The sequence below is a fragment of the Dendrobium catenatum genome, unplaced genomic scaffold (assembly GCF_001605985.2).
Source record: "Dendrobium catenatum unplaced genomic scaffold, ASM160598v2 fragScaff_scaffold_1163, whole genome shotgun sequence".
Taxonomy (NCBI): Eukaryota; Viridiplantae; Streptophyta; class Magnoliopsida; order Asparagales; family Orchidaceae; genus Dendrobium; species Dendrobium catenatum.
In genome coordinates this window covers 954,037-979,315 of record NW_021319625.1, presented here as the reverse complement: position 1 = coordinate 979,315, position 25,279 = coordinate 954,037, and the positions used below count along the sequence as shown (strand labels likewise).

Below are 25,279 nucleotides of genomic sequence, written 5' to 3'. Positions count from 1 at the left end.
CAACAGCAGAAAAGAAATATTATCAATTCCTATCTGGTCTAAGAGATACAATTTGGGAACCGTGAGTACCTTTATGAATAGAAGCTTATATTGTATTGGTAGAGAGAGATAGAAGGGTGGAGATCAACTTTCAAATCATTCAGAAGCGGAGAGATCAGTATAAAATGAAGAGTATTGAAGAAGATATCAACAATAATTAGAATGATCAAATGAGAAGAAGTCTAATTTCAACCTTAATGGAGTTAGTAGTGGTGCTACTAGTAAGTCATCGAAGCTTGTACTAAGTGTGAAAGGTTTTTATGGGCTCCAACACTTGCTACTAGTGTTGTCAGCTTGATCACAAAGCAAAATATTGTCTTATGTAAGGTCGGAGGACATTAGGAGAGATGAAATCAACTGAAGCATCTTTACAAAAGAATTTTAGTAAATAGAAGATGATACAATCAATAATTTTAGCTCCAACGGAAAATCAACCAAGGCAGAATGTTCGACTGTGAGTTTATGCTTTGACTCAACAAGAGCCTGATAAATTTATTGATGCTGTCAAAGATATTTAAAATGATTGTAATAGCTAATGATTTTTTTTCGATGTTTTGTTTTGGCGAGTTATGTACTCCATATAAAACTTTATGCTAAATGAAATTAAGATGACGTATGTAACTACCATGTTTCATGATGATATATAGTAATAGAAGTCATATGTAAATTTTGATGATGAAATTTTTATAAGTGGGGAAGATATGAACATCCCGAACTGACTAGGTCGGTTTCGTAATTAGAAACACGTGAAGATGAATAGGGACAAAGAAGATGATGGTTCATTATGTTGTTTGGAGCTGTCTAGAATCATGAAGAAGGCAATGGAGCCGAAGCTTTGGAGTCGCAATGGAGCGAAAGTCAAAAGGAAGATGATGGGGAGACAAATGAGTTTGTCTGATACCTAATGTGAGGAAGACGGAGGGACTATGTTCGAAAAGACTAAGGAGCAGCCAACATTGCGACGGAGACAAAGGAGCTCGCGATCGATTTGATGAAGACGAAGAATGTCGATGCCATTTAAGGACATAGAAGATGAAGAACCACGTGTTGTCTCCATTGTAAGGCTTTCGTTCCTATAAATTAAGAGAGGAGAGGGAGACGGGATGAGGCTAGGAGAAACAGAGAAAAAGATATAGCGGGGGAGTGAGGGACCGAGCGAGTGCAAAAGAGGAGAAAACATGTATCGTAGGCGCGACACTCGACGAGAAAGATATTTATAGCATTTTTCTTTAAAATTTTTGAAATTTTAGTGGCTCTTTCACTATATTGGAATTAGCTAGTAAACAAAAACGTAATCAACTATCTTGCCGTCTATTTCTGCCTCATTAATTTGAGCCTTCGGGTTGGATGATGACAGTTGATTAATGAATTCAACAATTACAAAGATTGTTTTCTTCGTTGTGTTTACTCTACAAATATATGGTCCTTCCTCATTTTTTAACATTAATAAAATTATATTTACCATTAGTCCATTATACAAAATAGCTTCACAATACATTATTAGGTGAAGCAGTTTAATGTGTTATAACACAAGGAGAGAACACCACAAGAAATGCGGTTATACAAGAAATGTACAAAGACTGGAATAAAAGCATGGGTTTTGTTCATCATATGACAGTGCAAGCATTCAAATGAATTGCAAGCATTTCCATCAGCTAAGTATTAATAAAATGTCATGCAATTGTAATGTAGAAATATGCTGTGTTTTGTACATTACATATCGGAAGCAAGGCCTTGAGATTCGGACGTAACTTCAGCCAGGTCTCCATTCATCCATCTTGTCAGCATCTCTAATGAAGCCTTTGGCTGATCCATTGGTACCATGTGTCCAGCGTTGTGAACCTGTCAGGCAACATGTTAGAAGGAAATCATGTGCTACAAGTATTTCCTTGGCATAAAAAATTTTAACGCCTTGTTTATATTGAAAGAAAATTAAAAACAAAATTAAATAACATCTCAACAATTTATGAATTGATATTAGGATTCCATAGTAATTTTGATTTGAGTGAAAAATACCATTAAAATCATATTTATCTAAAATATAATTTTACCTTCAGGAAACTGAGAGGACCATGATTCTTCAACACTCCAGCATCCTTGCTATCTACAGTAAATGGCTTCTCAGATGAAGAAACAAATGCTTCCTGACCAGACCACTTCATGGCATGAACCCATCTCGAATTTCCTGATCAACATTACCAAATTCAGCCATGAAACTCACAATGATTACCAAAGCTTACCAAAATTTAAAATGAATGAATTCATAAATAGTGTCCAATGGTGGATTCACCATATATTCGCTAAAAGGCATACTATTACAAAGTCTAACCTGGAGAAATTAAATTATGCAGAGTAACACCTCATTCCAACATAGTCCACTCACATGTCAATGATTTACTTATCACAAAACCAAACAATGTAGCAATATGATAATAATAGTAAAAATCAAGTTGCAATGTATTTTAGAGTTTAGAGAGAGAAGGCACAAAAAAAAATCAAAGAATCCCAAACTTAAGCTCAAGCTATAGCTTATAAACTCAGTTAATGGCTAATGTGCTTGAAGCAGGATTTCAACAATTTCATTTCCGACAAACAAAAATTACCTTCTTTACAGACAAACATCTATATTAACATTATCATATAAAAGCACAGGAAAATACAGGTGTATTTATTCGTTAGTAATCTGGTCACTCCAATCTGATCACATGGTAAAATTGTGTTAGACCGGTCCCTATTGGATCGGTCCAGCCAGGCTCTTGCCAAGGGCCGGCTCAAGTGTATAGGAGGTGGGCAGCAAGAGAGAGGGAGAGGGAGATGGGGCCCACTAACTCAAATTCAAATGTTTTGGAGCTAAATGAGGGTTATGCTTTGTTTTGTGGCTGATTTTGGAGTTCTTGGTGTCTTGGGCCCTAGATTTTTCTAGGAATTGGGAGAGAACGATTCTCCTCCCGAATTGAGGATCAATTGTATATTGCTTTATTTCTTCCGTTAGTTTGATTTCTTCAATAAAAATTACTATTTTGCTGATTTTTCCATCGAATTTGTGGAGCTTTTTGCTGATTTTGCCTCTCTTGTTAAGGATTACTTGAAATCTTCAATTACTTCCTAACAAACTGTTCCAAGCAGTTCATTTTCAGTAGTTCATCATCAACCAATAACATGCATTTATTAATAACACTAGCAGTGATGGGCAAACTGCAACAATCCACCCATTTTGATGGACGAAAAAAGTAAAAGGTTAACGTAATCAACCTTTTTTATGCATCACGCAAGAAGAAATATAAAACAGTAATAGGTGACGAAAAAACTCACCAAGCCAGTTACATATGAGATCATATTCCCCAGCATAAACAAGCAGCTTGATGCCATCCTCAAGAAGAGCAGGGATGCCCACTTCCAAGTTCTTCATCCAGTCAGCAAGCATAGCCTCATATACGGTGGGGCTGCATGATACAAATTGTATTTCACCAACTCCAAGGGATTCTCTGACTGGTTTTAGGCTAAGGAATTTCTCCATGTTTGAGAAATCATAACACAGACTGCCTTCACATTCCTTTCTGATGTCATAATACTGTGCAAATTCGAAAGACATGTTACCTGCATTAGCTAGTTTTCTGGGCCAAGATGTTCCAATTTGCAAGCACAGGACATTAACGACTTACATTGATATTTCCTGCAATCCTCAATATTGAATTGAACAATATGTTGCAAACCAAATATGAAGCCAAGCAAGCAACTCTTCCAGAAGTACCTGATCCATCATGTCAACATAATCAGAACCATTTACGGATACTGAAATCAATGAGTCTTGGATGCATCAAAAACAATATCTAGCTAACAAATTTTCAAAAGTAGTGGGGCATAAATAAACAAAAACAAAATTAAACAACCTCTTAGCCTAGTGTTAATTCTAATGTAGCACAACTTTTCTCTATAAAATAAGCACAGAATTCAAAATATGTCACTTTAAATTTGAAAGGTCCAAGCTATTTTTTTTTTCGATTTTTTACCGAAACTCCAATAAATTTGAGGCGTTTTTTTGTGAGAGAAGTGGTTGGCCGGCGGGATTGTGGTGGCCGACGGGTGGGGCTCCAAGGTGACGGCAAGTGTGGAGGAGGCCGGCTTCTTCCCACTTGTTGATGTGGATGGTGGCGTTTGTGGACGAGGAGAAGATCAATGGATGCTAATACTAAGAGAACTCACAAAGAGATCTCATGTGAAGAACTCACTAAGAGATCTTTTTGAACTCACAAAGAGAACAAACAACAGAAAATTTCATTTCTTCATCAATACACTATTACAAGAGAAGGACCATATAAATAGGCCTCACAATGACAAAGAAAAACAAAAGACTAAAATGTCCCTTGGGCTACAATAGCTACCAAATACCCATAAGGGCAAAAATTGAAAAACATAAAATAAAATTAAACTACTACATAAAATGATGAAAATAAAGATCATGATCGTGGCCGTCGATCTCCGGCATCTCCTGAAGGTACATGTGTCGTAATCTGCTGTCCCCATCACTTGCCCTTTGAGATATTAATAATTTAATATACTTGCAATATATGGAACAATAGACAATGATTAATGAATGTTAATATTTGACTGTAGATAACAAATAATACATATCACAAGTGATAAGGCATTTCTTTTATTATTAATAGTATTTTCTTTTGTTATTGTAAGTTTCTTTTGTAGTATACGCATTTGGTATTATAATTTCTAGGCCTTTACTATAAAATACTATAAACTATATATTTTATATTAATAATTTATAAATAAAACATTATGTTCATTGGGTATCACATCCTACTTTGTAAAATTATGGCATGTCATGCTCATTTTGGATCCGTATCATCTTGTTAGTGTCAGTGCTCCATAGTTATCTGCAAAACCATGGGCATCTTCATATGCATCCTCAACATATCATGTGCAATCTTTTCCAGGATCTACATGACTCTTTGATTCTAATGATTTTTTTTGTACATGCCTCTTAGCCAAGATTTATTGTTTTGGAATTTCAACCATTGCATTGTTTTTATGAGAAGGATCTGAACATATGAAGAAATTAAAATTAGCACAAAAAGAAAGAAATCAGACCTTTCATAAAAGATAAGCCTTACATGAAAGAGCCCTCTAAAAAAAGGTATTTTTCAAATTATAACATTCTAACATAATAAATATAAATTAAGTAGCCATGAAATATCAATTTTGATGATGTTTCAAATAAAAACCCCTACATCATCCATATTTGTTTGTACACCTCTGCTGTTAATTTATAGTAGTTTAATTAATCTTTTCTCACTACAGCTATAGGATATTACTTCGGATAAACTGCATAAATCTTTTTTATCTTCCCATGGTGGTTTGCCTCTTTGTTATAAACAAATAGATATTTTTTCCAACATCAACTCCTCAGTGATCTTTAAAAAGGGTGGTATGGAACTACAGGATTTGATGAAGCATATCTTAGTGGTGATTCGACTACCCAAAGAAGTACAATAGAAGATATTTATACCTTAGGTGAAATTGATATTAATAACGTATTATAGTAACAAATTTGTTGGACTTGGCTACCACAGCAGTAAGATGCGTTGCAAAAATTGAGGCAGGCAAAGAAATAAAGCGGCTGAAGAATTTTTTGAAACAGTTAGGAAAATAAGAGGGTGACAATTTATGATGTACCGACACTTCTCCTTAAAGAGCCGTGGAATGCCGACACATATCCGACACTACATGCATCTGACACGTGTCAGACACACCGAAAATGTGTCCAACTATAAAAATATTAAATACAAATCGGACATGCGTATTAAATATTTTATAATTTTTTTTAAATAAAATTTCTCGTATTTTAAATTATTATTTATTTAAAATATAAAACTAAATTTTTTTTTTCTTATCCACAACTCTAAATCAATCGTCCACACTCAATACCCAATTCATCGAATATTCTTATTTCATTTCTCTTTAGCGGGTCGTAACTTTGCCTTCACAACAATTCTGATGTTATCCCAACATAAATGTCTAACGTCGTTACAACATCAACATTTCAAAACCATCTCAACACCAAAGTCTGATATTGTCCTAACATTGATGCTCGATGCAATCAATTTATACACCCACAACTTGACAACTCATCTTTGTCTAGTGTCGTCTTAACATCGACGACCAACACCCTCTCAACATCGACGACGGACGCCCTCTTGACATTGATGCTAGATACTTACGACTTCTATTAGAAGTTGCCGGTCTGTCAATCAGAGATTAGGAGTTATGTCATTTTTGCCTTAAGATTCCCCCTAAAGTCGAACTTACGTTTTTCATTAAAAGTTGACGAATTAACAGGAATTTAGTTTTACACACTTCACAGTTTGGACGCCAACATCAACGCCTTGTTTTGCCATTTTTGCTTCAATACTAGTCTGCAGCCATTGTTTTAACACTTACTAGCTAGTAGTTATTTTCTACTTTAGCTTTTATCAGTGTATTTGTTGTTTTGTACTCATAGCTTTTTCTACTATAGTAGTTTGTCAATCCACTTTAACACTATTGTTTGTTCTTTACCTGCTTTCCAGCACTTTGTTCTATCTACAGTAGTTAGCTTTACTTGCTACTTCTACTTTTTAGCACTAATTATGCCTGCAATACTTAACTTTACTCCTTTCAGCACAAATTTCATTTATTATGTGCTGGCTTTTGTCTCCTTATTTGTAGGTGCTCGTGGCCAATAGTTATGGTAGCTGGAGCTTGCAACCGCAAGGGCTGTAGTTTGCAGATACATAGTAGTTTAGATAGGATTTTTGGAGCATTTCTTTTTGTTTTTTGTTTTGGTTAATTTTTTAGGAGTTTGAGTTTTAGTGTGAGATGCACATAGTCAACTATTTGAAACATTTATTTATGCATTTTATTTTATTTTATTTTATTAATTACATTAATTAATTAAATTTTAATTTAATTAAAGTTAACATATTCAATTCATTATTTTAAGTTTTTTAATGTTAAATGTATTTTAAAATTATTTACTTATTTAAATTGATAACTCAATTAATTTGATTTAAATTTAAACTTAAAAATCTCCTTTATCGATGCCTAATACATGACATCAACGCACGACTCTCGACATCCTAATATTAATCATTTTAAGTATTATTATTTCTAATTTATTTTTAGTATTATACTTAATTTTTAGCATTATTTTTAGAATATAAAATTATAATGTTGTGTCTAACTCGTATCTATGTCCTATATTTCAATAATTGATGGATCCCGTGTCATATGGTGTCAATGTCGATGTGTCCATATATGTGCAGCATAGGTAACTATTATTTTTATGATGGTCAGAATTTATGCATCCAACTAAAAAAGTTGTGTTCCATTTCAAAACATTGCATATTCAATTTAAATATCATTTAATCCAAGGTGAGTTAAAGAGGGAGCCTTACAATTGAACAAATTAAAGGATCTAAAAATTAAAAAGATGTGCTTATAAAAAGTCACTATAAATCTCCATGCATAACTTAGAGGTGTCGCATAGTTAATTTCTACAAGCATATATGTTCGCCCAAGAAGAATAGGACCAATAATGTCAGGGTTTATATAGATCTAGGTCCTACTTCCTATGAGTGCAAGCCCTCAGTTAATTACCCCTTCTAACTTATTAGAAGAATACTCTTGATTAAAGATAAAATTATATTTAGTATGTGCAAGGAGTGTAGAAATGTGCAACAGTATTTTAATCTTAGTTATGGGGGTTAATCTTATTTATGGGGGCTAATCTTAATTATGTGGGATGAAAGTACACTCAATCAAGATCTCATGGTTCCTTCGTCCTGGGTACACTGTGAGTTTCAATCTACCAACATTAACAACTATTAATTGTAGTGTCCAGAGAATCTGATTGGCAGCCATTGGTTACCTCCTCTCATGGATCCCAGGTAAACTGAAGTTGAGAAATGTGGATTTTAATCTGGTTTGGTTTGGGTTAGGGCTTATGACTCTGCTTAAGAGTTATCTTTGTGATTGGATTTGGGTAGGGACTTACGATTTTTATTTGAAGGTAACCCTAATAGTAGGTCTTACGACTTCTATTAGAGGTGCCCAAACAGCGAGCCTTACAACTTAGCCCTATAGACTAAGATGTCCAATGATTTTGGATGTTCAAGTAGGTCTTATGACTTCTGAATTTAGACGTTGCCTGACGACGAGTCTTACGACCTAGCCATGTAAGCTAAATGGCCCGTACGGTGAGTCTTACAACCTAGCCCTATAAACTAGGATGCCCATCTGAGGGGTAAGGGTTATGTTATTACATAACCATTTTCCTCAGAAGTCGGACTTACGGCTTCTATTAGAAGTTGTCGGTCTGTCAATCAGAGATTATGAGTTATGTAATTTTTGCCTAAAGATTCTCCCTAAAGTCGGACTTACGTTTTTCATTAAAAGTTGACGGATTAATAGAGATTTAGTTTTACACACTTCACAGTTTTGACGCCAATGTCAGCGCCTTGTTTTGCCAGTTTTGCTTCAATACTAGCATGCATTCATTGTTTTAACACTTACTAGCTATTAGTTATTTTCTACTTTAGCTTTTATCGGTGTACTTGTTGTTTTGTACTCATAGCTTTTTCTACTACAATAGTTTGTCACTACACTTTAACACTACTGTTTGTTTTTTACCCGCTTTCCAGCACTTTGTTCTATCTACAATAGTTAGCTTTACTTGCTAGTTTTACTTTTTAGCACTAGTTATGCCTGTAGTACTTAACTTTATTCCTTTCAGCACAAATTTCATTTATTATGTGTTGGCTTTTGTCTACTTATTTGCAGGTGCTCGTGACCAGTAGTTATAATAGCTGGAGCTTGCAACAGCAAGGGCTGTAGTTTGCAGACACAAAGTGGTTTAGAGAGGATTTTTGGAGCATTCTTTTTGTTTTTTTTTAGGAGTTTGAGTTTTAGCGTATGATGCACATAGTCAACTACTTGAAACATTTATTTATGCATTTTATTTTATTTAATTGAATTAATTACATTAATTAATTAAATTTTAATTTAATTAAAGTTAACATATTCAATTCATTATTTTAAATTTTTTAATGTTAAATGTATTTTAAAATTATTTAATTATTTAAATTGATTGCTCAATTAATTTGATTTAAATTTAAAATTAAAATTTATTGCTTAATTAATTTTTTTTAATTTAAAATAAAATTTAAAGTTTTGATTTGAAATTAATTTAGTTACATTTTAAGTTAATCAATTGTTTAATAATTCAATAGTGAACTTCAATTTTAGAATAAATTACTTAATTGATTAAGTTAGCTTTTGAATTTGTTTTAAATGAACTATTAGAGATCTAATTTGAAATTAATCAGATCAATTTAAATTATAACTTAGAATTTCAAGTTTAAATTTAATTTTTTTAGTCTCTGTATTTTGTTTTTTTTTTCTTATTAGCTAAATCAATTATTAGAAATTTGGTTTTATTTTTAAATTAATTTTCCTTAATTAACTCAGTTCAATTTTATTTCAAAGGGGTTATTAATCAATTAGGTTGAATTTTAGTTAATTGAATGGATTTTGATTTTATTTAAAATTAACCAATTAGTTGTTTGGTCATTTTTAATATATTAGTTAATTTAATACTATTAATTAATCAATTTTAAATCAAATTGATAAATTGAGCATTTTTTAATCTTTTCCAAAATCCACAAAGTCTAATTATTTTGAGGGAATTTCGGCTGCCTCCCGGCGTCCCCTCCCTGCGATGGGACGGAGGGCACTCGCCCTTTCAAACCTACCAATAGGATAGGATTCAACGGCCGAGGACTTCGGGACGTTGTTTGGTCCCGGAAATGAGGATTGCAAGAGAGTTGAACGGGAGACCAGAACAGTAAGCAAAACCGAGAGCCAAAGAAAATGGAAATCGTGTGTCTCCTCTTTCTGTTTCTCAATGTCTTTATACACATAATTATTTCACGAACGTGTTGATGAAGGTGAGGACGTGGTTGACGGGATTTGGATTACTGCCAACATGGGGTGTAATATATTTTTATTTATGATGCATATATATATTCATCAGTTTTATTCGTAAACCTTTATCAGTTATATTTGGCAACTCTAGTTTGGATGTCTTGAGTATCAGCACAAAATCAAGCTCAAGCTTTAAACGAACATAAAGTTGTGCACGATTATTCTTATTTCTTGATCAAACTCACAATTGAATTGTTGAAGCAGATCAGCTTCACTATTACAAGAAGATCATTGAACAACTGAGTCCGTGTTTGCTTTCCAAGCAACAGAAGATGATTGTGATCTTTCCATTTGATGCCAATCATCATTTTTTTTTTCGTTCAGTTCTGGAGTTATATTGAATGTATTAAGCACAATCTATAAGAGTTGCCTCATTTTGCCATTCTTTACCTAGCAACAAAATTAATCCACTGCTTTCACGTTTCACTCCTAACAATTATAGTAAGAAATTATCAATACTTTAAATTTCATCCAAACATATGAGGTATGGAATCTCAAACCAACCATTTCAATGTTGAAATAGGAGTCATGACTACTAGAGAATTGTGCTTATTTCAAGAATGTATGAGTTGAGCAATGTTTTAATTTAAGTATAAGACTTCAGAAGTTAAAATTGTCATTAGTAGTGTCAACAACAGCAATTTGTCAGCTAATTTTAAGAAATGCATTTGCTGTTAGTTGAAGTTGTGCCAATATCTGACCAATTAGTCTTAGCCCATCCTTTTGTATATATTAAGATGCTATTGGCCTTATTTCCTTTAGCTTAATGATTTTTACTCAATCATTTTCAGCTTTAGCAACCAAATTCAGTGGTTCTAATCATCGTATTTTGAAATAAGGCTTGGCTATGAGCATTCATCGGACTGGACTTACATCAAAATAGCACTTGCTCGTCGTCTTTTTTTTTTTACTTTTATGTTTTGGCCCATAAATATCAATTATTTGGTTATGTGCATATTTATTATTGCAACAATAAAAAAATTTTTGATCCCAACTAAGAGACTATAATTATGGCATAGCTCAATTTTTATTTTTTGAAGATACTCCCAAAATTCAAAACAGATAGTTTATATGTAAACACCAATTTATTTTAATAATCTTCTTGGATAAAAATATGTTTAAAATTTTGATGCAAATTAGATTATTATAAATGAGCATCAAATTTAAATTTGAATTTCTACAAGGTTCAGTTAGCTACATTACCACAGAGCTTAATGGCCACCTCACAAACTGGAACTATTTTGTTGAGTCTTTTATAGTCTGACTCTTTTATTATTCCCATTTCCAATGCATAATCCGGGTAAGCTTTGTACTGGATGGCAGGATCAGTAAGTCCATTACCAATTGCAAATCCCTGCGTTATCAAGCCCAAGCAAGTAAAATCAACAAATCAATCAACAGGTTGCTTCAAGAAAAGAAGACTAAGTTGCACCTTCAAATTAATGTAGATGCCTTCTTTAGCTTTGTTTCCCTGGTGAACACGGCTAGCAAAAGCAGGAATGTAATGCCCAGCATATGATTCCCCCGTGATGTAGAAGTCATTATTCACATACTCTGGATGTTGAGAGAAAAATGCCTGAAGAAAAACAAAAATTTTGAATAAGCAAGGCAGATTTACTTAACATGTTAGAGATAGAAGACAAGAAATGGTTATTTATTAGTGAAATTTTTTACATTATAATTAATGATTTCGATTTCTAAAGTTTTTCTACTGATTGTTATAGCATACAAACCACTCTGCATCAATTTCTGTAGAAACATAGATATATGAGGAATCATGAAATAATGTGGCTATTTCTGCCTAACAAGCATCCATTGTCTAGAAAAGGTGTGCCAAAGTATCAAATAAGGGAGGACGCCTAATCAAAAGCGCAAATTAAACCCTCTAGGTTCTCATTCACAAGCAAAGTCCGCCATACAGTCAATATAAGAAGTGATCTACATTTTATCTATTCTAAAAATTTATTAAGGTATGTCAGTGATTAAGTGATGGAAATATGAGTGTATAATCACAAAAACTTAACTTCAAATTGCATAATGTCTTAGTTTACAACGTATCTTACATTCTTACTTTCAGCTTATGTGCTCCTATGATGTTGATTCCACTGAGAACGGCCTATGATCTCCAATATGTTGTCTTCTTTTTAAGACTATGGTCTCCAATAATTTAAATTTCTATGTGTGAAATTGATCGTTGATCGAATTTCATAATTCTTCACAATTTTTCTTGAATTTCAGATTTTGGTAATTAATAAATTATTATTTGAAATGAGAGAAGAGTGTTCGTTATTTTTACATTAAAAGTGACTAATTTTTGCAAGAACTAATAGCTGCTAACCTCTTATTTTTGTGTGTTTTCATTTTGTATCTCATCCTTGGTTATATTAACAAATCCTAGACCCTTAACCATACTACATTAAAGTGGTATCATACATTAGATTATATCAACATGCAGCTTAAAAAGTGGGCAAAATATCAAGGTCATTTAAAGGTCATTTAACAAATCACCCAGCGTATTCCAAGCATGAAGCTCAATGGGTGGTTTTTTTTTTTTTTTTTTGCTACAATGTGAAAAGTGAAGTTACGCTTTTACTAAGTGTTCATGAGTTTTATATCATATACATATATATTATGTGCACACAATAGCTGTTTAATTAAAAATTTTAAATCATATCAGGGAATAACCTTTTCACAGAATAATGAAGTGATGCAAAAATGCTTAAAAATCAAGAATATATTTGTGAGATTGAGTGACCAACTACAGATCAGGAGGCAGACACTAGGAAGCAAGATATAGTGTGAAGCAATGTTTAAAACTGCACAATCTGGTATTGAGTATTTTTCATCTGTGATGCGATGCGTAAGTCTCAAGGAGTTTTGAGATGTAAGCCTCAAAATTCAAAAAATATGTAAAGCGAAAATGAAGGTTAGAAGTGATATTTTTGTATAATAACTAAATAATATATAAAAAGGATGACATGTTAATATTTTATTGTACTATGAAGTAATAAATTGACGTACATATAAAACAAAACATTACATAAGACATAAGCATAAAATGATAAATTGCATGAAATAGAATTGAAATGTAAATATCATAAAGGCAAAAGAACATAAAGTATAAGAATTGTGTAAAAGTAACGTATGATATCAAGTTCAATTCCAAGTTTCTTCTTTCCTAGTTCCTTACTCATCCACATTTAATTTTTACGGAAAATAGTAATAGTATGACAACAATTCATAAGTCATATTCATTGTCATCATTGAGCTGAAAGCATCATTGAGGGGATTTTCATTTGAGTCATCTTCATAATGAATTGCTTTCTCCCCTACCTCATCACCTATGCAATTGAATGCCTCCAAATTTACTTCTTCATCTATTTTAGTTATCTTCCTCTTCTCTAAATATTTGTCATCAACATAAAGATGAGAGTACTACTCCAAATTAAAGAAGCTTACAAAAATAAATTTTTTATATGCCTTTTCTCTTTAATTCTTTTTGCAGTCAGCTTGTGGAGGATGCAAAAGCTTTGTTCCTGCCACCATAAAAAAAAAAAAAACAAATCAATGTTCAAATCTTCATCTTGGAATTCAAATGGTATTACCTCCCACTTTATTGCCCACAAATCACTCATTATTTGATGTCATATCCTAACAGAATAAGAGTCATCATCATTCAACCCTTTCTACTTCACATTTTTGTCCATGAGTGTATTGTTGGACACGGTTTACACCGAGGAATTCATCCTTAGAATTGTCAGATGATTTCTCCTCTTCGTATGCACTTCATTAGATTTCAAAGATCAACAATCTATGCGCCTTAGGTGGAGCATGAATAAAAAAATATGGCAGTTGATTCAAAATTCTTCAGTATATGTACTTCAAATAATTGACATAAAAATTTTTTTGCCAAGTTTCATCCTCTTGTTGATAAAGAAATTGGAGAATATACTCCTTCATTTAATCAATGAAGAAAAATAAAATTAATCCACAATGGGTTGAAGATGTATTTTATGTGTATACAAACATTCATCTTCTTTCAAGAAAGCTCACAAATTATATGGAAGGCGATAGAAATTGATAAATGTTTCTGAATATGGCTTTGAGTCCCATGATGATATGATTTTTTTGAAAATTACAAATCTTTCTCTTCATGAGCCATAGTTGGAGAGCAATGTTATTTAATGATCGTGATATTAAAGACAAAAAGAAAATATATATGATGAAAAAGTTAATCTTATTAATCATTTTAGTGAATAGTTGACTATTGAATATTGAATCTTGATGTGTTCTAGACCATTTATGCTTATTTTTTTATATCAAAAGCTAGATTACTATTTATAGGCCATTCAACTTTACAAAATTAATGTTAGAGTTTAATGATTTATCATTTCTTTATTATTCTTAATATTGTGCTATTTAATTTTAATGCACTGTTTTTAAGATATAAAATTATAATGTTGTGTGCAAGTTATATTTGTGTCTTAAATTTTCAATAACTAATTTGTCCCGTGTCAGTATCACCATATCTGTGTACGTGCATCCAAGTTGTTGACCACCATCACAAAACCACACTTTCTTCATACTGATGGGCATGCTTAGAGTTGTACACAAATTTGTCAACCCCACAACTAAAATGGTCACCTCTTAACACTTTAGAGAAGAGCTTCTTTCAACTCAAGTGAATGAAGCTGAATAAATATGATCGTCAAGATTCTTTACCAAATTAGTATATAGCATATGTGGTATACTTTAACATGTTTTGATGCTTTAAATATTCTACACACACATGATTTATTTCCATAACACATACTCGGCGAATGGCACAGCAAGGCGCAAAGTTTCCCATTGAGCCATGGCGTATAACGCACGGCGTGGCTTGTGCTATTTTGAATACGGCACAAAATTTAAAAAAAAAATTATTAAAATCTTTATATAGATTCTATTTTAGAGTATCAATCAAGTCGGGTAAGGCTTAGATGAATATGTTTGTGGTCCAAAATCCAAACCATTATAGTGAGATTCAACTTCGTCCAAACTTTCTACTAAAATAAAGTCTAAATAAAGTCTAATAAAACCTAACTAAACTATTTTAATCATATCAAATAATTTTAAAATTAATTATTACATTATTTTAGAAATTAAAATATATAAATATTTATAATTATTTATAATTATATTTAAAAATCTCTAAAATTCAAATTGCATGTGCCATGCGCCATTGTGTGCGCCAACTTGAATGCGCAGCACCATTTTGCGCCATTGACAAGTAGGCCTTAATAGTTAAAATGTTATTATTAAAGTATTGTAAACCCTAAGTTTATAAAAAAGATTCTAGTCTTTTATTGAAAAAACTTGATTGAATGAGTATTGAATAATTTTTTAAGATCCTATCGTTAAGCCATTGACTAAACTTCTATATCTCTATTTTGCATCTCCTTTTCTCTCTATCTATATTTTCCTTCTCTTCATTATGTGGTACTAGAACAAACCTAATATCCCTGCTAATCTCCATCTTGAATGCAAACATAGGGCCCTAGCAATTACGTTTTCAATGCACGACTTCCTATACAAAATCCTTGCCAAGCCCACCTTGCTTAACCTGCTTATGCATGAAAGTCCAAGCCTGACAACCCAAAGCTTCTTCCCTGCAATTTCATCGTCGCTCTTGACATCACTTCCAACCTTAAATGTCATCATCCCACATGAAATCACAAATCATGCGTAGCCCCTAATAGCATGCGCTCACTCACCTCAGGCTCGCAACTATCTTTCCTAAGATCTTAACCCCTACTGAGTCTTCTCTACATCCTTTCCACTAGTGCATCCACCAGCAAACTCGCTTGCAACTGCTCACGATCACATTGCACTGCTCCACCTCGACCTACAACTCATCTACATCCCATGCAATGGGAGCTTGTGATCTTCTTTTTTTCATTCGTTGGCATGTATTTACATCCTGCTCTTGAAACTATTCCATATTATGAATGGTCAATGTCTTCCTTTCAACAAAACTATTGCACATGACTACCGCAAGTCTGACCTCTATCCCCACGCCCCATATGCCCTTATGTGTTTCACTAACAAACACACACTCGGTGCTTCTTTGCGTCCTCTTTCGCATCCGTGCCTGCTCGCTCATGCCAACTGCATTATCTACTAGCTAATAACAAATGTTAAGCCCATCTCTCCACTTAGCATCATGTCATCCTACTCACCTAAATCATATCTTTGCAAATGACAAATCCATCAAAACCCAAACAACTTAACCCAATAGTAAAAAAATAAATTTCGGTCAGTTAGCTCTTCAATAAGCTAGAGTTAGTTTAATCACATGCATGAAAACCACAAAAGCTTCCACATATCTTTCTAAGGATAACAATCTTCTATTGATATGATGGATATAATGATGTTCTCGCCCTTCGCCTCTCTTCATCTAGATGGATTTCCAATTCATCACCTCATCTCTAAGATGGTCTCATCTCTGATGCCCATGATGAATTTTGTTAGCTCTATAAATCACAAGTGAAGAGTTCCAATTCTCCTACCGGTAATCTTTAAACTTTTTGGAATAGCATTCTTCGCAACCAAGGGAATTCATGTAATGAAAGTGGCCATGAGTCTATGTTTTTCTTGTATTTATTTTATTTTAATTAATTATTAGCATAATTATCATGACCCGGATATGACCATTACATGTAACATGTTTTACATATGTTTTTATACCTCCTTCCATATTCGTCTTCATATATTTCTAAGCAATTAGTGTGTGTCTTGGTCTGTAATAGGGCCTCCAATCTTGTATTAAAAGAGCTTAAATGATTGAGCCTTGAGTAATATTTCACAATCTTTTTTTTCAAAGCCACCAGCCAACCTTCTCTCAATCGCTTTCTAGCAACTCGTTCTATCACTCTCCCATGACTTCTCTTTATTATCCTAGGTCAGGCTTCAGGCATAGGAACACACTTGTCACATGTGAAAAGTTATCGCCCAAAGAAGAACAAGAAAAAAAGCAGATTCCTATAAATAATTTGTTGATCATCAAGCAGTAATAAGCACCGTACAAGCTCATTGACTGAAGGAACACAATAGCAATATTGCACCATTAACAGCCCATACCTGTAAGAAATCATACAGATCACCACTAACACCAGCTTCATCGTGTTGAATATCACGTTTGTCTGAGCTGTAGCTAAACCCAGTTCCAGTAGGCTGATCAACATATATAAGATTGGAAGCCTGCATGAAAGATAAGTTCATTAAATTATCTGATCGATATATGCATACTTAACAGGGGCTTGAATTAGGCGTCACAGCTTCTTTGCATAAAGACAGTATAACATAAAAAATGGATAAAAAGAAACTGTAATTTCCTAAAGAATAGATAAAAGCATGACTCTGATCTAATCATCAGGTAAATTTAATTTTCATTGTACAGGTATTGGCAATGGGGTAGACCACAGAGTTGTATAATATGCGTGAAGATATAATAACATATGGCAAAAGAAAGGATTGGTTGTTATAACTAAAATTTTGTAGTGGTGAAGGGGCTAATGGAGGGGAAGCTTTAAAAGGTTTCAGAAGAGAGATGAAAAACAAGATAAATTTTACTATCCGGATGTAGTTGTAAGCGATAGACTACAATGCTGTTGAATTGTGAAAGGGCCAAAATATCTCTTAGCGAATTTAGAATGGGTACGGTTAATGATAGAATTTTATCAAAATGGTTGTAATTTGACCATAACTAGATCACCTATTGAAAAGTGCAAATCTAATGGATCGATCCATCCTAGACTAGTCAAGGTTGGGTCGATCCTTCCTCGACCGGCCAAATCTTACAGCAGGCAGAACAAAGGGGTTCTGCCCAATTGAATTCCGCCCCTTTTGGGGTGGGGCTCAAGGGAACAGAGGGGTTCTGCACTTGAATTCCATCTCAAATGATCATGTTCAATGTGGAACTATATTTGTTAGCAGCCAATTCCTGGTTTTATCGATAACATGTCCTTGGTTGCTATCAACACTTAAGAGAACATAAAGATCACTTCTTCTTGTCCTCTTCATAATTGTAAGACCCTTGAGACATCTTCAAGCATTCTCTTTTTATTTTTTGTATAATTTTATTTGAACAAGGTTGTACCCTGGTGTATGCTTTTCGCTAATGATATTCTTCTTGTTGATAATATTAGAGAGGGATATGAAGGTAAACTTGAATTATGGATGTCAACCTTAGAGTCTAAAGGCTTTCGGTTGTGTAGATCTAAAACTAAATATATGGACTGTAATTTTAGTAATAAAAGACCTAGTGGAGGGATTGTGACTTTGGGTGATCAAGTCATTAATAAGAGCACTCGTTTTAGATATATTGGGTTTATTGTTCAGAGTGATGGTGAAATAGATGGGGATATTATTAGTAGAATTCAAGTTGGACAGTTGAAGTGGAGGAATGCATCATGCTTGTTGTGTGATAGAAATGTCTCTCTCAAACTTAAGGGGAAAATTCTATAAGATGGTAGTGAGACCTGCAATGTTTTCTGGTGCAGAATGTTGGCCATTAAATGAGAAGCATAATATTAAGTTAAGTGTTACAGAGATGAGGATGCTCTAGTGGATGAGTAGCTTTACACTTAAAGACAGGATACAAAATGAGGGGATACGAAATGAGCATACACGTGAAAAGGTTAGAGTAGCTCCAGTGGAAGATAATACAATAGAGAGACGCCTTAGATTGTTTGGTCACATAAAACAGCAACCTTCCGATGACTCGGTTAGAAAAGTAGATGTATTAGATTTGAGTTATGTTAAGAAAGGTAGAGGTAGACCTAAATAGACTTGGTTAGAAAATATTAGAAATAACCTTTCCTTATTAGATTTAGATGAGAATTTGACACTTAACAAGACACAACGGAAAAAAAAAAAAAGATTCATGTAGCTAACCCCACATAGTGCGATAAAGGCTTATTGTTGTTGTTGTTGAAATATATGTCACTCCAACATTCCTCTAATACAATTATTCCTTATTTTATTTTTCCAAATGTTATCAAACATCATTTTAATGTTCTCTTTTCTATCACATTCTACTTAGCTAGCAACCAATTTTTGGTTTCCCGACATTGGAATCCATAAAACATCACCAATTTACTTATAGTTAATTTTATTTACCTTTAAATCAACAATATATCCCCTTATCGAATAATACTCCTAATGCATTTGTCTATTTTGATCACCTAGACTTAACTGTAGAAGTTATATTCCAATGTATGACATAATTTCTATATAATTGATCCAATATACTCCAACCCATTACATCTACGTATTATTGCATCTTTTTAATAATATTGATTGATAATATCACATTCACTCAAATTGATTACCATATACTCAAATTTTAACCTACTAATTTCAAGTTAATTGTCTTCTACACGTTTTGTCAATTACTCTAACTTTTCACTTATTTCAATAAATATCTCACATATCACAATTATGTCATATGCTAAAAATATACACTAATGCACCTCGCTTTGAATATCTATTGTAAGCATCACTATAGCCACATAGCTTCATTGTATGTCTCCTAAATTTAAATCCTCCATAATTAAAACAATTTTGAACATCTCCCTTAGTACCAAATTATTTTTTCTCCAACCATTTGACACCTACTTAATCTTCAAAAATTATGTTAAAAATAAATTGTCACCCAAGCTAATGCAATATCTCTCATAACTCTCCAAATCTCAATATGAATATCATCTAGACCTAAACGTTTACTTTCAGGCAATTTCATTAGAACTAACTCCAAGAAAAAATCCATAAAATATCTCATTATCTTACATTAAGCTCCTTCAAATAACTTCTTCTTCAAGAAGAGAAAGTCAACTTGTAATCACTAATAGAATCAATCTTCGGTAATAATATTCCAATATAAACTCGCAATAAAGTAATATTTCCAGCAGGAATAAAAAGCATAACAGTAGAGTTAAAATTTATGTAAGGAAATAGAGAGAGCTCAGTAATACCTTATCCCAACCAAATTCGTTCCACTCCAATGACAAGTTGTCAGCTATTTTATAAGGTCCATTCTCATAGAAAACAGCTAATTCGCTGCTGCAACCCGGTCCACCCGTCAACCAAATAACAACAGGGTCATTCTTACTCTGCCTCGACTCAAAGAAAAAGTAGAACAGCCTAAAAACAACCAATCAACAATCAAATTCTCCAATAGAATAGGTTAATACAAAAAATTAAGAAAAAAACACATGCGGAAACACTAAACCCAATAAACACTAGCTACCTGGCGTCATGAGAGTGGGGGAGGCGGTAATAACCGGCATGGTGCCCTAGATCCTCGACGGAGCTCTCATTCGAGAAGCCCGAAAGTCGGAGCGGCCTCTCGATGATCGAACCCGGTAAGACATCGGCAGCAGTTGCGTGATCGGGAGAAAGATCCTTGGGGACGAGGTTGAGCGCGCGGATGAGTTTCTTGGCAGTGAAAGCCGGGAAGCCAACGTCAATGGGAAGGCTGAGGTCGTCGGCGATCTCGCCGGCGGCGCATAAGGAGGTGAAAAGGAAGAAAAGGAAGAGGAAAGAAGAGAGCTTGCCCATAAAACAGAGAGAGGGTTCTATGGCTTTGTGGCAATAGGGAAGTTGTATTCGAGAGCTTTGCAAGGAAGAAGAACCAACGAGATGGGAGATATTTTTTTATCAGTGAAACATTAAAATTATTAAATATTAAGGGGCTGTTTGACTGCAAGTGGAGTTAACTCAAGAGAATATATATATAACATCCAAAATATATTATTCATATACCAACCACCAAATTACTCAAATACATCTAATGATCACACCATTAGCCTATCTGTCCGATCCGTAGCGTCTTCGTAGTGAGAGCAAGTTTGCTCATCAACTTCTTCACTTCTTCGGTGCTATCAGATCATAAGTATAGGATGGAGCTCGCCGCGACGACAAAACCCCTATCTGCTCCACCCCTAGCATCTTCTTCGGTTTCACGGTTTGTTTTTCATATTCTCCTTTTTCTTCATTGCTATCGGATCGGAAGTGTAGAGCGGAGCTCGCCGCAAAGGAAAACCCCCTATTATCCTGACTATTTGCATCTTCTTCAGTTTCACAGGTTGTTTTTTGTCTACTCCATTTCTTCTTCACTATTGAGATCAAAAGTACAGGTCGGAGCTTGCGGCTAAGGTAACTATATCTATCCTCTCCATAGCATTTTGTTTTTCGTCTTGTCAATTTCTTCGTTGCGATCAGATCAGAATGTGATGCCCAAAATCTAATTGGATGAATTATTTTTTTATCTTTTAATAAACAACCACCAAAATTATCTAATTTCGTTTATCAATATCGAATAGCAACATAAATAAAACTATCAATCAAAACATCAATATATATACATCTGTTTTCAATTCTTAAAAATCATATACACTACTCAAGATCTATACAATCATGTTATAACTACTCTGTCTTGAGTACAAAAAAATAACCAAAACAAAAATGAATAGAACCGGAAGAATCTTGACCAACCTCATACTCGTCATCCTCTTAATATTAGGCAATAGAGAGCTATTTAAAAAATTTAGAGAGAAAAGTGAGGAGAGATGAAAGAGAAGTACATATTTGAAAAATGTCAATGTCAATTAAATACTAAATTCAATGTGAGGCTAACTAGCATTAAAGGATGGGCTATGAAAACGTATACTATGAGCCTTAGATCATTACACACAGGATTTGATGTTATACCACATAGATATAAACTAAAGCACTGGTTTTTCTATTATCTAAAATTTATAATGTATTTATGACATGATAAATATATATATATATATAGTGTGGTTCTATATTTTCATATTTACAAAGTATTTTTAGAAGAAAATAATAAATTACATAGAAGACATATTAGATAAAAATAGAAAAGAGGTCATCCAATCCAAACATGAATGTTATCTATTATTTTTCAAGTTCTATAATTCTTTTATTAGGCAGCTTATGCATGTGAAATTAAAATTGATCTTGTGACAGACTGCAATGTAAAGAATACTCAAATCGATGTTATATTTGTTGTCAATTTAGGCTTCGTTTGAGACGACTTTCTTTATGCTTCTTAAAGTAGCTTTCTAGTACAAATTTTTTTATTTTGTATTAAAAAACTGCTTTAAGAAGCATGAAGAAAGCCGTCCCAAATGAAGCCCTATTCTAGATAGTGTTATGTCCATAAACTCATCATATGTAATATATGCCAATACAATTTTATCTAGTAAAATTTTAGTAATATCCTCTAAATGTTTGATGTTTTGATTTTTTTCAATACCAATACATGTTGGATTAATAAAGTGCTTAAGATAGCTCTTAAACATATTTTAAAATGTGTTGAATATTTAAATAATTATAAAAAATGTCAAAAGATAGCAATACAATTATCTTTTTATTTAAAAATATTTGATCGATAACATTCAAAATATTTTGGAGCCGTTATAACTATTTTTGCATATTATTTTTACCAGAGTATTTAGACATAATGCAATTATATTTTATAGATTTTTTTTTCATAATTTTTAGAGCTCAAGATTATGATTTATAAATGCATTTTTTTAAATTTATATTTAAAATTAAATAATTTCAATAAATACCATTATGTTCTTAATTTAATTAGTTGAAAAAATCTTATAAATATATAATTCCACTAATATAACTAATTTTGTGTCATTTTCTTCGTTCCAAATTTGGAGAGGCTTGCGAGAGAAAGGACAATAAAAAAGAGATATTTTACAGAGAGAATGTCTTTTTCAGGTCTTCAGACTATTTTCTTTTGTTGGGCCAAATGAGAAATTTATTCGACTAAAGGTAGGCTTCATTTAGGGGTGTCAATTCGGGTCAGCGGGTTGGGTTCGGGTCGAACCCGGAACTGACCCGGCACTGTTCGGGTCAACCCGAACCCGACCCGTTTTTAAAAACAGGTCAGGTTTTCTGACCCGAACCCGACCCGACACGAATGACCCGAAGTTTTAGGGTCAAAATCGGGTCAATATTCGATTTTTGGGTCAAAATCGAGTCAAAATCGGGTCAAAACGGGTCAACCTCAGGTTTTCGGGTCAAATATGAGTTTTCGTGTCACTTTCAGGTCATTTTTGTGTCAATTTCGGGTAGGTGGGTCAACCCGAACCCGACCCGTTTCGGGTTCGGGTTGACCCGAACCCGGATTTTTTCGTGTCACTTTCAGGTCATTTTTGTGTCAAAAATTGACACCCCTAGCTTCATTCACCTAACTTTAATTTTTTAAATTTTTTTTGAATTAATGCATTTAAATTGAACATTCTTTATAAATATTTTCATTTGCTGGGTCTTCAGATTATTTGAAGTTTTTATTGTGTAACATTTGTTATGTTGTTACTCTAGTCATTTTGTATATATGTGTACTTATTTTTAATTTTAACCATGTATTTGAGATTATGTGATATTTTGGGTATTTTTATAAATTTTTAAAATTGCATAAAATTATTTGAAATGCACTTAGAGCACTTTTAGAATGTTGTAAATATTGTATGTAATCATGTTTTATGATTTATGTACATTAAGTTGTATATTAGTAAAATATGTAAATTTTCCTATTTTTTATTTGTAAATTATTATACAATGCCATATACTTATGCAAATTACTCAAATTTATGTAAATGACATTTTAGTTGTATCAATATATTATAAAGCATGTATGTAAGAAAATACTATGTGATCTATAAGTTTTTGTGAGTTATGTAAATATATATATATGAGAGAGAGAGAAAGAGAGAGAGAGAGAGAGAGAGAGAGAGAGAGAGAGAGAGAGAGAGAGAGAGAGAGAGAGAGAGAGAGAGAGAGAGAGAAGGGTCTAAATAATTATTAACATATTAGAAGGCTTTATTTTTGTGCATTGGAAACTTGGGTAGTTTTTAGGTAACTTAGTGAGGGTTGATGTTCATTCATATTTTATTTACATATGTTAATTTGAGAACATAAAAAGAAAAAAATGGAATAGGTTGAGTAGGGATAGCTGTGATAGATTCATTTTTTTAAGTATTTATAATTTTAGTTTATTGTATGTTTTTTTTGCAAGCATGGTGATATTATATGATAATGGATAGAGATAGGTGTACCATGATTGTTAAAAATAAATATTTTTTATTCTATAGTCATGTGCATAAACAAAAAAGATATTAATGGTTTTATTTATTATATTTTTAATGATACTAGTGGCTTTGTTTTATTATGAAAAAATTATTATAAATAGATATTAGGTATTAATTGTGGCACATCCAACATAAACATGACCCGTTCAATATAAGGGTTGTGTCATTTTGGGTCATGACATCATATAAATTTAATAGTAGGATGTCACATGATAAATCATATTATTGATATAGCATATGATTTAAACTTGACTTTTCACCACTTGCATAATGTGTTTCAATTCCTAACTTAGACTATAAAATTGTACGTTTTCTCAACTAAATGAAATGTAGCCCAATGGAATGATCATTCATCCCATTAAATCTCTATTACACTAACTTCCATCCATGTGAGGTAGGATCACCATACGTTTTCATGGTTTGCACATTTAGTCTCCATAGTAGCTTATTAAGGTTTCACATCCAATGTTGCTTACAACAACGAATTATTTTGACCTCAGTATTTCTAAGAAATAGTTGGATGATCTTTTAGTAAGTTCATTATGATAATGACTCACCTTCACTTGAGGTTGGAGTCTTCATCCTCTTATATCCAGGTCTAACTATAAAAAAGTGTCTACATAGAGAGCCCCCCAATTCACACTATTGTGATCAGCTGACCACTGTGGTTATCTTCTCCCCACCCTTAGCTCATTCACCTTCTCTTACAAGCAATCCAAGGCTCAACATTATTCACCAACAACCCTAGACATCACTCAATCATCAAGCACCTTTTCTCAAAACTCGCTAGCTGACTCATCTACTAGTCCAACTCAGCACAACCAAGCTTGCCCATACTATAGAGCTCACATAGGGCATACTCATCACTGTTGAGTTTGTTTAGAGATAGATCATCTGAGCTCTACAATCCCCACTCTCCCTTAATCAATTAGAACATGAAACATGTTTTGGGTAGTCTGTGTAACATCGTACTTTTTACTTTTTTTGGTGTAAAATTTCCTATTGCCCTTATAACTGCAAATAAAAGGTGATGA

At 33.1% G+C, this 25,279-nt stretch overlaps 1 protein-coding gene across 1 annotated transcript; it reads right to left on the bottom strand.

The window, feature by feature from the left end:
• Nucleotides 1–1,559: 1,559 nt before the first annotated feature.
• LOC110108525 (serine carboxypeptidase-like) lies at nt 1,560–20,772 on the bottom strand. Its single transcript, XM_020839201.2, has 9 exons — nt 20,363–20,772; nt 20,088–20,256; nt 17,194–17,313; nt 11,507–11,650; nt 11,278–11,428; nt 3,702–3,790; nt 3,352–3,610; nt 2,091–2,224; nt 1,560–1,881 (listed from the first exon to the last, which is right to left on the bottom strand). The coding sequence occupies exons 1-9, from the start codon at nt 20,671–20,673 to the stop codon at nt 1,753–1,755; spliced, it is 1,506 nt and encodes a 501-aa protein (XP_020694860.1). The 5' UTR covers nt 20,674–20,772; the 3' UTR covers nt 1,560–1,752.
• Nucleotides 20,773–25,279: the final 4,507 nt, after the last annotated feature.

Bases quoted from the DNA above. Each gene is read 5' to 3' on its own strand.
- LOC110108525 (XM_020839201.2), bottom strand. From the start codon at position 20,673: ATGGGCAAGCTCTCTTCTTTCCTCTTCCTTTTCTTCCTTTTCACCTCC. The intron at 11,651-17,193 runs GTATGGGCTGTT...GTTTTTCTTCAG, and splicing joins ATCTGTATGATTTCTTACAG to GCATTTTTCTCTCAACATCC. The intron at 3,611-3,701 runs GTAAGTCGTTAA...GAATTTGCACAG, and splicing joins GGATTGCAGGAAATATCAAT to TATTATGACATCAGAAAGGA.